This window comes from Phyllostomus discolor, chromosome 9 (assembly GCF_004126475.2).
Source record: "Phyllostomus discolor isolate MPI-MPIP mPhyDis1 chromosome 9, mPhyDis1.pri.v3, whole genome shotgun sequence".
Classification (NCBI taxonomy): Eukaryota; Metazoa; Chordata; class Mammalia; order Chiroptera; family Phyllostomidae; genus Phyllostomus; species Phyllostomus discolor.
Genome location: NC_040911.2, coordinates 43,505,196 through 43,520,283, shown reverse-complemented (window position 1 = coordinate 43,520,283; position 15,088 = coordinate 43,505,196). Strand labels below are relative to the sequence as shown.

General features: G+C 36.4%; 1 protein-coding gene across 9 annotated transcripts in view; it reads left to right on the top strand.

Moving 5' to 3' along the window:
* DLGAP1 (DLG associated protein 1) overlaps positions 1–15,088 on the top strand; it is a 307,180-nt gene that overhangs the window by 120,998 nt on the left and 171,094 nt on the right. For all 9 annotated transcript variants that reach the window (XM_028524050.2, XM_028524049.2, XM_028524053.2 and 6 more), the window contains exon 3: positions 12,771–12,948. In XM_028524050.2, the coding sequence (XP_028379851.1) occupies positions 12,771–12,948 (178 nt within the window). The remainder of the gene's footprint in view (positions 1–12,770; positions 12,949–15,088) is intronic.

Sequence of the window (15,088 nt, the reverse complement as noted above, 5' to 3'; positions counted from 1 at the left end):
TATATTTGGCCACACTAAGACACACAGACAGAGAGATGCTTGTTGTGGAGTAAATCCTCACAACTCTGTAAAGTGGGTATTGTTATCTCTATTATAAGGAAAAAGACAGTGTGGTTTACCCAGAGCCATGGAACCAACTGAGGCTCAGTTGAGTCAGGTTACTGAATGCAGAGCCAAGGTCAGCAGAGCAAGCGCCCCACCGTGAAACTACTTATATTAAAGGCCACCACCTCCCACAGCAAATCAAATTTCTGTCTGAATTATTTTAATTGATTTGATGATCAGTTTGGTCCTAAGCAAACTAAAGCAAAGATAATTGCAGGAATCATTCTGTGGTAACGCATGAGAATTATTTTTATAAAACTGGTAACCATGGAGTAGAAGAAAGAGAGAGAAGGACCCCCACTACTCTGTTCCCTTCAGTTCTAGGTAGTGATTTGCCTAAGTGTATATCACCGTGTACTCACACAGAGGCCCTTCGATGATTAACACAGGCCACGGCCCAAAATTCCTCCATGGGGTTCCTTGGAAATCATTCTTTATGTACTAAGTGCTGTATCCTTAGCCAGCCAGCAATGAAGCTCTGCTGGGCATATTGAAGTATTAAGAAAGGTCCTTTCCTTACACAGAAAGAAACAAGTACTCCTGGCCTGACATGTCTAAATATCACGGTAAAATACATCACCACACTGCCTTCTGTCACCCAGCAGTGGAAGTCAGCAGTCACCCCTCATGACCCCCGCAGCCACCGCCAGTTCTGAGTCCCCCCTACACCACTCCTCAGGTCTTTGTCTCCCATAGTGCCCTGATTTTCTTCAGATCCTCATCAAGTTCTTACTGGGCCTCTTGTTTGTCTTAGGGGACTTCAGACCCTACCACTCTCCCTTCTCACATTTATTCAACAAATACTTAAGGCAGCCTAAAAAAATACCAGCTACTATGCTGAGCTTTGAGAATATAGTGGTGGAATTCATATCTTCCCATAACTCCAGATGTGGTCAGTGTCCTTAGAAACCCAAAGTTTTATGGGGGAGACTGACAAGAAGGTAATGACAACACACTTCCATAGCCTCTGATGAGAGAAGGCTCAGGCCTGTGTACTCCAACATCCTGGATATTTGTCATCCCCAGCACTGCCCTGCACCCTTTGCCTCTAAGCTTCTGCTCTCATAGATCCCTGGGTCTGAAATGCCACTGTCTGGCTCACTTTTACCTGGTAACAGAGTTATCATTCAGGCTTGAACTCAAAGCCATCTTGTCTCTAAAGTTCTTCCTAACACCTTTACTCCAAATGAGACTCTTTTTTAACTGTCTTATTGCTGTTCTCTGGAACAGGTATTATCAGCTTAACACAGATTATCTTGACATTAGTTCCATATATCTGTCTCACCTGAAAGACCAAAATACTCAAAGGTAGGAACCATGAACCCTCCATAACAGTTAGCACAAGCATTACGAATACCTGGTGTTGTTTTGTATTGCTTCAAAACTAATGTTGCATAGTCTAGAGAATCTGAGGAAACATAGTTTGAATTCCTAGCATCAGAGAGTCTAAACATGATGGAAAATATGTTTGGCACACTGAAAGCATTCTATTTTGTGTTGATAATTCCCACGTCTGATGAATTATTATGGAAAGAACTGCACCTTCATTTTGGACAAGGCCCACGTCATAAGTAAAATGGGTTATCCCAGCTTCTAGCATAAGACTTTGCACATAGTAAGCCAGTCGCTCTTAGACAGCTGCCCCAGCTGAATAATCAGCAATCTCCACCCACATCAGTTCTGTTTTCCACAGAGCAAAGTTGATGCAGCTTTTTACTTAAAAAGCTGAAGCATCAAATGAATCCTCAAGACTCTCCCCCTAACTCCCTTTCACCCCACTCTGAACCCTGAACCTCTGAGACACAGCAAAGTCTACAGCACTTGACAATTGCAGTGTCTCCCAGAAATAATGCTGGCATTCAGCACCCATGTCAAACACATATGGAGAAACAACAAAGAATGTAGCAGAGAATCTAGAAGAATTTGTTCTCCAGTTTGTATCTTCGACCGTAGGAGGTGCCCCTGTGTCTAAGCTGTGCCCCTCTGATGGAGCTAATCAGTTGGTGAAATGGACCCATTTATGAACTTATAGTCTTAAGAAACAGAAGAAAACTTAATGTTTAAGGGACAACATGGTGTTGCAAAAGAAGCAAAGTTTGAACAAAGGACTTCATGTGCCCAGTAATATGAGCATCTGGAACCTGGGAAGAAAAGTTAGGCACCTGCAATCCTTGCTGTAATCTGTAAATATTTGGCCAATTATGGTCAATATCATCAGCAATATTACTTTAAACTGAAGCCACCATTATGATAGCATCATACAAATTTAGAGGTCTCTCATTTTACAAATGAGAAAACACATCCCAATAATTTCAAGTTATTTTTTCAAGGTCATTCAAATAGTTAATGACAAAAAAACCAAGGCTTGTGTCCAATGTCCAGATTTCATTCATCAGTTCAGGATATATCAGGTATTTACTTATGTAACTTTTTTTTTCTTTTTCTTGCCTGATTGCACTGGCTAGAAATTCCAGTATGATGTTGAAATGAAGTGGCAAAAACAGTCATCCATACTTTGCTTCCAATCTTATGGGGAAGGTCTTCACTATTTCATTATTAAGCGATGTTACCTGTAGGTTTTTGTAGAGGCTCTTATAAAATTAAAGATGCTCCCTTCTAATTCAAGTGTATTCAGACTTTTTTGTTATCGTGAATGGGTGTTGGATTTCTTCAAATGATTTATCTACTTCTATTTGATCACATTTTTTCTTTATTCTGGTACATTAATATGGTACATTCATCTATTTTCAGATGTTAAATCAACCTTGCATTCCTGAAATAAATCAGACTTGGGTGATAGTGTGTGATCCCTTTTGTATGTTTTGGATTCAGTTTGCTATTGTTTCACTGAAGGCTGTTTTGTCATTATTAATCAGGGCTATTATAGTTCTCTTTTCTTGCAACATCTTTGCCTGACCTTGGTATTATGGAATGAATTTAAAAGTAATCATTTTTCTTTCTATTTTCTGGGACAGTTTTGGGAGTATTGGTATTATTTCTTGAAGTGTTTGATATAATTCACCAGTGATACCATCTGGGCCTGAGCTTTTCTTTATAAAAATATTTTTAATTACAAGCTCAATTATTTACCTGTTCTGGATATATTCAGCCTTTTTATTTCCTCTTGAATTAGTTTTGGTAATTTTTTCTAGATTCTAAAAAAGTTGTCTATTTGATCTGAGTTGTTAAATTTGGTATTCTTTTATAATTTTTAAATTTCTGACAAGCAAGTTATATCTTATCATTCCTAATTTTAGTCATCTGTCTATTTGTCTATCAGTCATCTGGCTAATATTTCTTTTCAAAAAAAAACAACTTTTGTTCAAAAGCAACAAAATTTTTTTTATTTTATTAATTTTTAATCTAATGGCTATTATATTTTTCCTTCTGCTTGCACTGAGTTTAAGTTTCTCTTCTTTTTTATTATTGTTAAGGTGAAAGCTTACATTATGATTAGAGATTGTTTCTTTTTTGTAATATAGTCATTTATACCTATTGATATTCCTTTATTGCTTTAGCAGCATTCCACAAATTTTACTTATTTCAAAATACTTTCTAATTTCTTTTGTAAGTTCTTCTTTGACACATGGGTTTTTGGAAATGTGTTGTTTAATTTCCAAATAGCCATGGCTTTTCAAAATTTCCTTTCATTTTTGATTTCTAATTTAATTCTATCATGATTACAGAACATACTTTGTGCAATTTCATTACTTTTAAATATATTCAGGCTTGTTCTGTGACATAATCTCTGCTCTATCCTAGATAATGTTCCATGTGCATTTGAAAAGGATGTGCATTTTAATTTTGTTCAGTAGAGCATTCTATAGATGTCTGTTAGGTTTGGTTGGTTGATAGTGTTTTTCAAATCTTTTATATCCTTGCTTATTTTCTGTGTAATTGTATTATCCATAATCGGAAGTGGAGTATTGAAGTCTGCAACTATTCTTTTTGAATTATCCACTTCTCCCTTTAATTCTGTTAGTTTGCATTTCACGTATTTTGGGGCTCTGTGAGTAGGTGCATATATGTTTATAATTTTAGCATTTTTGTTAATAAATTCATTCTTTTTGTCATTATAAAATATCCCTTGTGTCTCTAGTAACATTTTTTTGTCTTAATGTATATTTGGCCTAATGTCAGTATAGCCACTCCAGTGTTCTTTGGGGTTGCCATCCTTTCACTATCAACTTATTTGTGCTTTTCAATCTAAAATATATCTCCTATAGACAGCACATAGTCAGATCCTGTTTTTTATCTCATCCCACAATCTCTGTCTTTAGATTGAGATGTTTAATCCACTTACACTTAATAGAACCATAGCAGGATTTAGATTTACCATTTTGCTATTTGTTTCCTATATGTCTCATGTCTCTTTTGCTCCTCTATTCCCCTATTATTCCCTTCTTTGTATTATACATTTTTCTCTAATGTACCATTTAAATTTTTTTACTATATATATTAAAAATTATTCTTAGTAGTTACTGTGGGTATTACAATGCAGATATGAAATTGAAATAAACTAATTCAGTTTAATATTAATTCAACTGCAATTGTGGATAGAAAATTTTCTCCAATATAGCTCCCTTTACTCCCCTTCCTTTGTGCTATTATTGTCATACAAAGCATACATTTATACCTACAGTTTTAAAGTTAATTTTTTGCTGAAAATTGTACATTTTATATATTATAGTAACTCTTGAATCAGATATCTCCCCATTTTTAATTTAAACCTTTATAACTGAAAAATAAAATACATATACAGAAAATCTTACAAAAGAAATTTATACTTAATGAACTATTATAAAGCAAATGCCCTTGAAACAACCATCCGAATCAAGAAGTGGAATTTTGGCAGCTGCTCCAGACCCAATCACAGTTGTCTCCCTCTCCTAAAAAGTAGGCATTATCCTGACTTTTATGATGATCATTACCTTGTATTTCTTTATAGTTTTGGCACCCAAGCATGGATCCCTACATTACATTTCATGTTTCCCATTTCTTTAATATGATCTGTATTTTGAGTTTTTTTATCTATAGATTTCCCCCTCCATCTGCTGTTTCCCCAAGACCCCAGTCTCCTTTTGTCGTTGAGTTTGTTTCTTTTGCCCTTCTGCTGCTTAACTTTAGCACCAATCCTGGACTCTTTTCTTTAGAGTCTATATTCCCTGTATCATGTAGCCACTGGCTTCTCTGCTTCCTTTTAAAAATTTTTTGTTTTCAAACTTGACTTTGTCAGGTTCACCCTGGAGTCACCATAGTTCAGTGATCAACCAACGGTTGGTCAGAATATTTTCTTAAATATCTTAAGTCAGTAAGTCTTCACCTTTTGCCAATGGCATCTGTCCATAAAGGCACACTTCTGAATTTCAGGCAGTTTACAAATCAGCCTTAGTTTTTACTTCCTGCTTGTACATTTTCAAAGTAAGCCACAGATGAATGAAAAAGACCTTTGCTTGTCCCAGGTCTACTCTGGGCACACATGAAATCTTCTAGATCCTTAGCAATGCATCAAAACTTATCAATATCCTCTGGGGCCATCAAGTTCTCCAGGTCTTTCATTTAAATGTTGGGCTCAGCTCTTGTTTGCTTCAGCTGAAATTATAGCCTTAAGTAGCTGTGATGTTAACTTCAACCAATTCCTACTGTTTTGGATAACAACCTAGGGATAGGATTTTTCCACAGAATTGAACTTCCAGTCAGAGCAAATACCAGCAATACCCTTGAAATGGAGCTTTTACAAGGAGCTGTGAAATCAATAAAAATGCCACTGTGCTCTGAAAATAGTGCTTTCAGCAGAGCTCTAAGAAGTGCACCCTCCCCTCATTGATTTTGAGGCTGCCATCTGTTCATAGCTACTATGCCATGGAGCTGGGAAGCAGAGGAATGGGTGTATCTCCAGTTAAAATCACCACTGACCCTCCCCCTACATCTACATTCAGTATCTTTTAAAAAATAAATAACTTTCACTTGTTTTCTGCCTTTGACCTCCAGAGTTCTGAAATGGTTGGTTTTCATAGTTTTGCCACTTTTTATTTTTTGCAATTGCTTTTGTGTAGAATTAAACTCATCAAAGTCCTCACTCTGCCTTTCTGCAAGTTTCACCCCTTATGTAAAGTTTTTGCTGTTTTCTCTTGAATAGCATTTCCCTATAAGGCCTGTGTGGCCAAGAGAATTGAAAACATATTCCAGTGGAAAATTTTGTGCATGATTATTCATACAGCAAAATTTGTATTAGCCAAAAAGTGAAAACAAACCACATATTCATTAGCTGATGAATGGACAAATAAATTGTGGTATAAATTCATACAATGGAATATAATTCCTCTATTAAAAAAATAAAGTACTGATACATGGTACAACATGGATGAACCTTGCAAACACCGTGATAAGTGAAAGAAACCATTTGAAAATGCTACATTGCATGATTCCATATACATGAAAAGTCCCAGACAGACAAAAGCATAGAGACAGAAGGCTGATAGAGTTTCCCAAGAGTTAGGGGCAGAAAGAATGGAGAGTGACTACAAATGGATCAGGAATTGTTGGGAGGGCAGGGAAAGTCAGAAATAATTAAAATGTTCTAAAATTTATTAAATAGTGGTTATGGTTGCACAATTCTGTGAATATCCTAAAAATGACTGAATTGTTCACTTTAAAATGTTGAATTCCATGGTATGTGAGTTATGTATAATAAAGCTTTTCAAAATCCTTTATAGAGTCTTTATAAGTAAAAAAAGAAAATTTTGAAAACTGTTCCAGATCTACAGTAATGACCAATTGATTTACCCTTTCATTCCTTTATGCATGCAGCCTTTCATCTGTTTCATGAGGTAATTCATGTGCAGTGCCCAGCATAAAGGAAGCACTTAAAAAAGTGTTAGGCATTGTTATCAGGCATTAAAAAATTGAAGTGCCAGTGTACCACTGTGTAACAAAATGAATGAAAATTGATTCTACCTTCTAAGAACTCAATATTCTAAGAGTACACAGACACGTAAACAAAAAAACTACAATAATGAGAAAAGTGTTTAACAGACAAATATAAAGGACACTATCAGAGTACAGGTAGGGAAGTACTTTGTTTAGTCTAGGGGGAACAGAGGCAGCTTTCTGAAGATAATTGACCTAAATAAATGTTCTAACTCCTAGTGACCTGCTGAATCAGTTGAAGTAGGAGTTTTGTGGGTAGAAAGTGGAGGAAGGTGCATATTTCAAGGAAAAGAAGCAGTATAGGCAAAGATAAAGAAATGTGAGAACTATGCATGGTGAGGAAGTAGCAAAATAACAGTAGAAAACAAGTAAAGAATTTAGGCTTTCTCCTGTCAGCAAAGAAAGGAGATTTTAAGCAGGAGAGTGTCCTTTCATGAGCAGGAAAAGAAAAATGCATTCGAGGGCACAAGGCTGGTGCCAGGGAGCCTGGTTTAGGAAAATCAGAAGGAAGCTTGAACTGAGGATATAATGGAGCAGGAAGTGTTGAGGAAGATGAGGAAGAAAATAATTTTGTGTGCTGGGATGATGCTCTAACCAACTGAGCTACCTGGCCAGAGTGGAAGAAAATAATTTTAAACACGCACAGGAAGTAAAACTGAGAAAATTTGATCATCAGTGGGATTTGGACAGTTAAGAAAAGAGACAGAATAAACACCCAAATTTCTGGTTTGGTAAGGGGATAAATTTCAGTGTCATTCATCCCAACATGGAATAAAAGAAAAGAAACAAAATTGAGGGAAAAGGTGATGATTTTTTTTTTAATTTTAAGTAAGTGTTTTTTCTTTCCTTTTTAAGATTTTATTTATTTATTTTTAGAGAGGGAAGGGAGGGAGAAAGAGAGAGAGAGAGAAACACCAATGTGCGGTTGCTGGCGGTCATGGCCTGCAACCCAGGCATGTGCCCTGACTGGGAATCGAACCAGCAACCCTTTGGTTCCCAGACCAACTGTTGAATCCACTGAGCCACACCAGCCAGGGAGGTGATGATTTTTTGATACCTGTGTAACATCCAGGTAAAAATGTACAGTGGTTAATAAGAGTTTAGTTTTAAAGTTTCAGGGAAAGCCATCAGCTACCAATAGATTTGTGAATTGTGAGCATAAAGTTAGTGCTAGAAGCAATTGACCCAAAAAATTGTATATATTTAAAATGTGCAATGACCAGGTTAATTAAAACATCCATCACCTCACAGTTTTGTGTGTGGTGAGCCCTTAAGCTCTTTTTTCAAATACCATGTGATCTCATTTATATGTGGAATCAAAAAAAAAACCCTAAATTCATAGATTCTAGAAACAGATTGGTGGTTGCCAGAGGTGGGGGCTGGGGATGAACAAATTTCCAGTTATAGAATATATAAGTCATGGGGAGGTAATGAACAGCATGGTGGCTATAGTTAATAATATTATATTGTATATTGGAAAGTTGCTAAGAGAATAAATCTTAAAAGCTCTCATCACAAGAAAAGTATTGTAACTATTTGGTGATAGATGTTAACCAGACTTATGGTAGTGAGCATTTTACAATATACACAAATACTGAATCATTATGGTGTATACCTGAAATTAATCTAATGTTATATGTCAATTATACCTCAATTTTAAAAATTAAAAAGATCTTTGTTAGTAAATTTCAAGTATACAACATATTGTTATTAACTTTTATCACATGTTGTGTATTAGATTCCCCCAAACTTATTTATCCTATGAAATTACATTTGTAGTAATAAAGCTAGTCATTTTCTCTTTTGAAATCTTGGTTTAAAATTTCGTGGTCTGAGTATTATTGCATTTTCTCTTCTTTGCAATGGCAACCTTACTGACAGACTGGGCCAAACCTGTGTGTATCACTGCCTCACAGCCACCCACAGGCATCTTGTTTTTGCCTGTCATTAAAGGACATGATAATGAATGGCATTCATCCAGGCCAAAGTCTTGGTTCAGTTATAATAAGCCACAAGAGGTGAACTTAGCATAAATAATTTTGGGTGAAAAGTGGGAAAAGATGAATACCATTTGAACAGGCCAACATCAAAAAAATAACCTAATGGGAGCTAATATTTCTGAATATACATACTCTGTTTCTTCTTAGTAAATCAACTTTCTTTTGAGGTGAACATAAAGCAATCAGTGAACAATTTTTTGGTTATTTTTTAAAGAATATTTTACTGGATTGGGAGTAAAAAGGAAAAAACTGTATTTGAACAATGATTAAAATAAAAAAAAAGAATATTTTATTGATTATGCTATTACAGTTGTCCCATTTCCCCCCTTTTATTCCCCTCTGCCCTTCATCCCCCCTCCCACCAGCATTCCTCCTCCTTACTTCATGTCCATGGGTCATATGTGTAAGTTCTTCGGATTCTCCATTTCCTATACTGTCCTTAACCTCCTTCTGTCTATTATGTACCTACAATTTATGCTACATATGCCCTGTACCTTTTCCCCCATTCCCTCCCACTGCCTCCCCACTGCTACCTCTCCGTGTGATCTCCATTTCTGTGATTCTGTTCCTGTTCCAGTTGTTTGCTTAGTTTGTTTCTGTTTTTAAGTTCAGTTATTGATAGTTGTGAGTTTGTTGTCATTTTACTGTTCATACTTTCAATCATCTTCTTTTTCTTAAATGTTAAAATCCTTTTAACATTTCATAGAATAAGGGCTTGATGATGATGAAATCCTTTAACTTGACCTTATCTGGAAAGCACTTTGCCTACCCTTCCATTCTAAATGATAGCTTTGCTGGATAGAGTAATCTTGGATGTAGGTCCTTGCCTTTCATGACTTCAAATACTTCTTTCCAGCCCCTCCTTGCCTGTAAGGTCTCTTTTTGGGAAATCAGCTGATAGTATTTTTGGTTATTGTTTAATAAGTATTTCCAGTTATTTTTTAGTAAGTATTTCCACATCAGGAGTACATGGGCATACTGTTCCTTTATATTAATAACTGTGAGTTCTGCTCTGTAATGGCAAAGATAGATAAGTTCATTTCCTCATTATTTAGTGTATTATTAAAGTATGTGTTGTTTTATCATGAATGACATGCCAAAATAGCACTACTTAATCCTTTGTGAATGATTCTTCACTTTGAAATTTGGGAATTATGCCTTATTTCTTAACAAGTGGCCAGGGAAAAATTACTGTTTCCCCATCTCAGCCAGCAGACACTCATTTTTCAAAACAGTGGACATTCACATTTTCTTTTGAATATACACCATTTATTAAATATCCACCCCCATTGCTGCCCTGATAACCATTTGGAACAGCTCATCATTTATGATAGCAATATCATTGATCTGGGTCAGTTTGCAAAATAGTTAAAGAAATACATTCATCAGGTTTTCAGGAGCTATTATAAAGGACACATGAACAAAACCAAGGGGAAGAGTGGAAGCAAGAAGTGGAGGGAGGTTTGGCTGGGTAAGGGCAGTGGTAGGGGGGAAATACAGACAACTGTAATTGAACAATAATAAAATAATTTAAAAATGTTTAAACAAAGAAACATTTGTCATCTACCTCTCAGGTTCTAAAGGGAAGTCAACTTTAGGGTATAATGAGCCTAGCTAGGGCTCTCTTTTCCTAGAAGAAATTGTAAAGGGAAATGAATTCTTCAGTTTATTTGTTTGTTGGTTGGGATTTGGGGCATGGGCATTTGCAATGACCCACTGCAAATCACCATAATAGTGTACAACACATGGAAAATATTTGCTTGACCTGGCAGGGGTATTTTTATGTTTGGCAGCTACTTGAAGGCTCTATGTAGGGTATGATTCTAGAAAAATCAGTTTCTCTTTTGTAGTAGTAAAATACATAAGAGGTCTATTTCTTATGTTAAATTCTAGATTTGTTTTAACCTGGTCTCCCCCTCAGTACAGTTGCAAAAAGTGGCTACTAATCAAATTCTCCAAGTTTAGTATTATTGAGTATATCTTTTTTGGCTATTATATTAAAGTAATTCCATATAAACTTCAAGAATGAATGCAGTATTACACATTGCGAAGAGGACATTTGAATGTGAAGAATGTCTTTACCATCTGAGGACGTGGACATGGATGTGCATGAATCTGACATGCAAGCTGTGTCTTATTTTTTATAAACATTTCCCTAAGTGCTAGTGAGACTGAACATATTTTCATATGCATGGTGGCATATACATTTATTTTCCTGTGAATTTATTTATCTATTTTCCTTTGATTTGTCTATTCCCTCACTAACACCACACTATTCTCACCACTTTAGCTATAAATTATGTTTGCGATCTGCATCTCTCTCCTTTTTTATTTATTCCTATTTTCCATCTGTGTTTAGAGTCCTCCTCTTACCCATCTTCTATATTTAATTTTCATGCAAAATCTCAAATGTATCGATTCAAGTTCCAATGACATTTAAGTCAGTCTTATTACTTGCTGAAAGTATTACAATACTACAGCCACCTTGGCTGGTTCTCCTTCTCTCATTTGCCCGCTATATTCTACTCTCTAAACTCTCTTTATAAAGAAATCAGATTATTTTGAGGTCTTGTATAATATTTATAACAGCATTATTGAGATATAAGTAACATACCATACAATTAATTCATTAAAATGTACAATTCAACTGTTTTTAGTCTATTCACAAAGTTGTACAGTCATCACTAATTAATTTTAGAGTATTTTTATCTCCCCAAAGAGCAACTCCATACCTGCTAGATACAAGCCCTCAATTCTGCCATCTTCTTCCTCCTTTACTGCCTGGTCAGCTGTATCTAGGCAACTACTAATCTACTATCTATCTTCATAGATTTGCCTGTTCCAGATATTTGATAGTGGAATCACAATCTATGATCTTTTATGACTGGCTTCTTTTACTTAGCATGACCTTTTCAAAGGTCATCCATGCTGTGGCATGTCTCAGTACTGCATTCTTTTTTATGGCCAAATAATATGTCATTGCATGAAAATACCACATTTTACTTTTCTGTGCATCTGTTGATAGACATTTGGGTTGTTTCCACATTTTGGCTTTTATGAATATTGCTGCTGTGAATCTTATATAAACTTTTGAAGTTTGTTCCATTCCAATAAAAATTCTATGGGGATTTTTGTAATTACTTTAAATTTATAGATTAATTTGGGATCATTTTAATTTTTATTACAATAGTATGTCCATGCAGGAAAATTATTTTTCCTTTTTATAGTTATTTAGGCCTTGTATATTCCCTGCCATGAAGTTTTATAGTTTTCTTCATGAAATTCTGGTACATTTCTTTTTTGAATAATAATTTCTACTTATTTTATGTTTTGCTATTTTGATTGGAATTTTTAAATTAAAATTCCTATTTGGTGAAAGCACAGAAAAGAAATAGGCACAGAAGAAAAGCTTACAAATGACACAGGACAGAATTCTGAGGCAGGGAAGTCACAGCTATCATGTCCCTCCCCAGGAGGCCAAAAAACAGTAAGTAGTGAAATTTGTTCATGGTTTGAGAGAATTTAACTCTTCTCTAATGCCACAAGACCTTGATGATTTCCTGTGAAAAGCTTTTCTTTCTGAGACACCATGTAGGAGTTTAGCAGTCATAAGAGGGCATTTAATTATTTGCCCTCACATTTAAGGTACCTCATCAGTGATAGTATTGTCACATCTTATTCCTGCCCATACTTTAGAATGTGACTAAATGAACCCCCTTTATTGTTCTCTTCCAGGATTTCTAATGAACACTCCCCCAAGCTCCAGATCCGGAGTCACAGTTACCTGAGAGCAGTAAGTGAAGTCTCCATCAACCGAAGCCTAGACAGCCTTGACCCTGCAGGCCTGCTCACGTCGCCAAAGTTCCGCTCCAGGAATGAGAGCTACATGCGAGCCATGAGCACCATCAGCCAGGTGAGCAACTTGACCACAAGCCATTAACTGCACAAGGGTGAGTAGACATTGAGGGCACACAAAGTGAGGAGGCAGTCATCCCCCCAGGAGACCACTGCTGGATCAGGCAGGAGGTCTGATCTAAATGCTACTTGCATTCAGTCCCCAAAAGCATCTGGTATCAACAATCTATCAGCAGGTGAAGGGTCCTCTACAGATAAATAAAGCACATCAGGGAGTCCTTGGAAATTCATGAGCAGACACTTAGCACCAGCAAATCTGTCAGCAAGAAGTTAACGGATGAGATGTAAGATGTTTGAAGGATAGAAAGACAGTGTAGACATCACTGGCAAAACCAAGAGAGTGTCTAATCATAAAAGTACAAGTATTAAGCAGGTCATCAAGACAGGGACCCAGGCATAAGAAATCAGATACAGTCTATGTATCTTAAGTGGTCTTAGTGGTCTTAGGTGAATATTGTGGCTTGGTAATGAGACAGAAGCCCAGTTATAAGAACAGGACTAGGGATGGAGACTCAGTAAGGGGATGAAGACTCAATAAAGCTTTTCCAGTCTCTCCCATCCAGGATTTCAGAGGGTGTGGGAGAGGGGTGTACTGCCTAAGCTCAAGGGTGGAAAGAACCTAGTACTCTTAGAGGACCTGAACTCACAGCTTTCAGGGACCACCAGAGAAGCAGAAAATGCCTCAGAAACTTCCTCTGGAAAGGCAAAAAGAAGGGTATTTTGTAATGATGTTTAGGATCACTTCATTAAACTTTATATCACAATTTAAAAAATAAGTACCATACTTACTCAGCTAATATTTACTGAGCAAAACACTGGCCTGGATTATGCAAGTTACTCAGTGATGAACAAAACATAGTCCCTGATCCTCAAAAGCTTACAGTCTAATGGTGAACATACAAAAAACATAAAAGTGCTCTCATGAACATGATTTACTTCTATACCACAAAAACACTCTGAGGTAGGTAGGGCAAGAATTAACAATAAAGACCACCTTTACTGGGTTAGACACTATGACAACTACTTTATATTTTAAAAATATTAGTCCTTGCCCTGGCTGGTGTATCTCAGTGGATTGAGTACCAGCTTGTGAACCAAAAGGTCACCAGTTCGATTCCCAGTCTAGGGCACATGCCTGGGTTGCTGGCCAGGTCCTCTGTGTGAAGGTGCACAAGAGGCAACCACACATTGACATTTCCCTCTCTCCCTCCCTTCCCCTCTCTAAAAATAAATAAATAAAATCTTTTAAAAATAAATAAAATATTAGTCCTTATAAATGCTCTGTAAGATATGTAAGTAACCAGATGTCAAATGAGAATGTCTTTGTGGTCATGAAACTATCAATAAGATCCTGAAACCAAGCAGAAAAAGACAATAAGTACTTAGATTTTAAAGAGAGAGCTTCTAGGCATGGGGTGTAGAAATGTGCATTTTAGCAAATAAAGTAGTATTTGATTCTTACTTTGAAAAACACTAGCCTGAAACATATACAAAGACTAGAAAATGCTCTGGTTTGGTTGGAGCTTAGTATACTTAAAGAGGTAGCAATGGGAAATCTATCCTGAGTTCTGTTCTAGAAACATTTGTATACAAATGCTCTTGCATGCCAGGCTCAGTGAATGGACTTTATTCATTAGCTTAAAGATTGCTTAAAGATTAATTAAAACTTAAGATTTTAATCAGGCAGGAGGTATAATCTGAACTTTGATACAGGATAGTTAATTTGGCAAAAAATTGGGGAAATATTGGAGGTGATGAGAGCCTAAAGACAGAGAAGCTAGTCTGGAAGACAGACATTGTGATCATCCGGGTGAATTAATGCTACTGGGGATGCTGCAGCTGATGATGGTGGTGATGATGATGACGATGTAGTGTTGTGGTCATGATAGTGGTAATAGTGGAAGTGTAGGAGTGGTAGAGATGGTGATGATGGTGACACTGATGGTAGTGATAGTGATGGTGGTAATAGTGATGATGGTGATAGGAATTGTGGTATGGTAATGGTGTTGGAGATGTTGGTGGAGATAACGATAGTGATGATGGTGATGGTAGTAATAACGGTGGTGGTTGAGATAGATGGTGGTGATGATGGTGATGCTAGTAGCACTGGTACAGATGTTGGTAATAGTGATGATGGT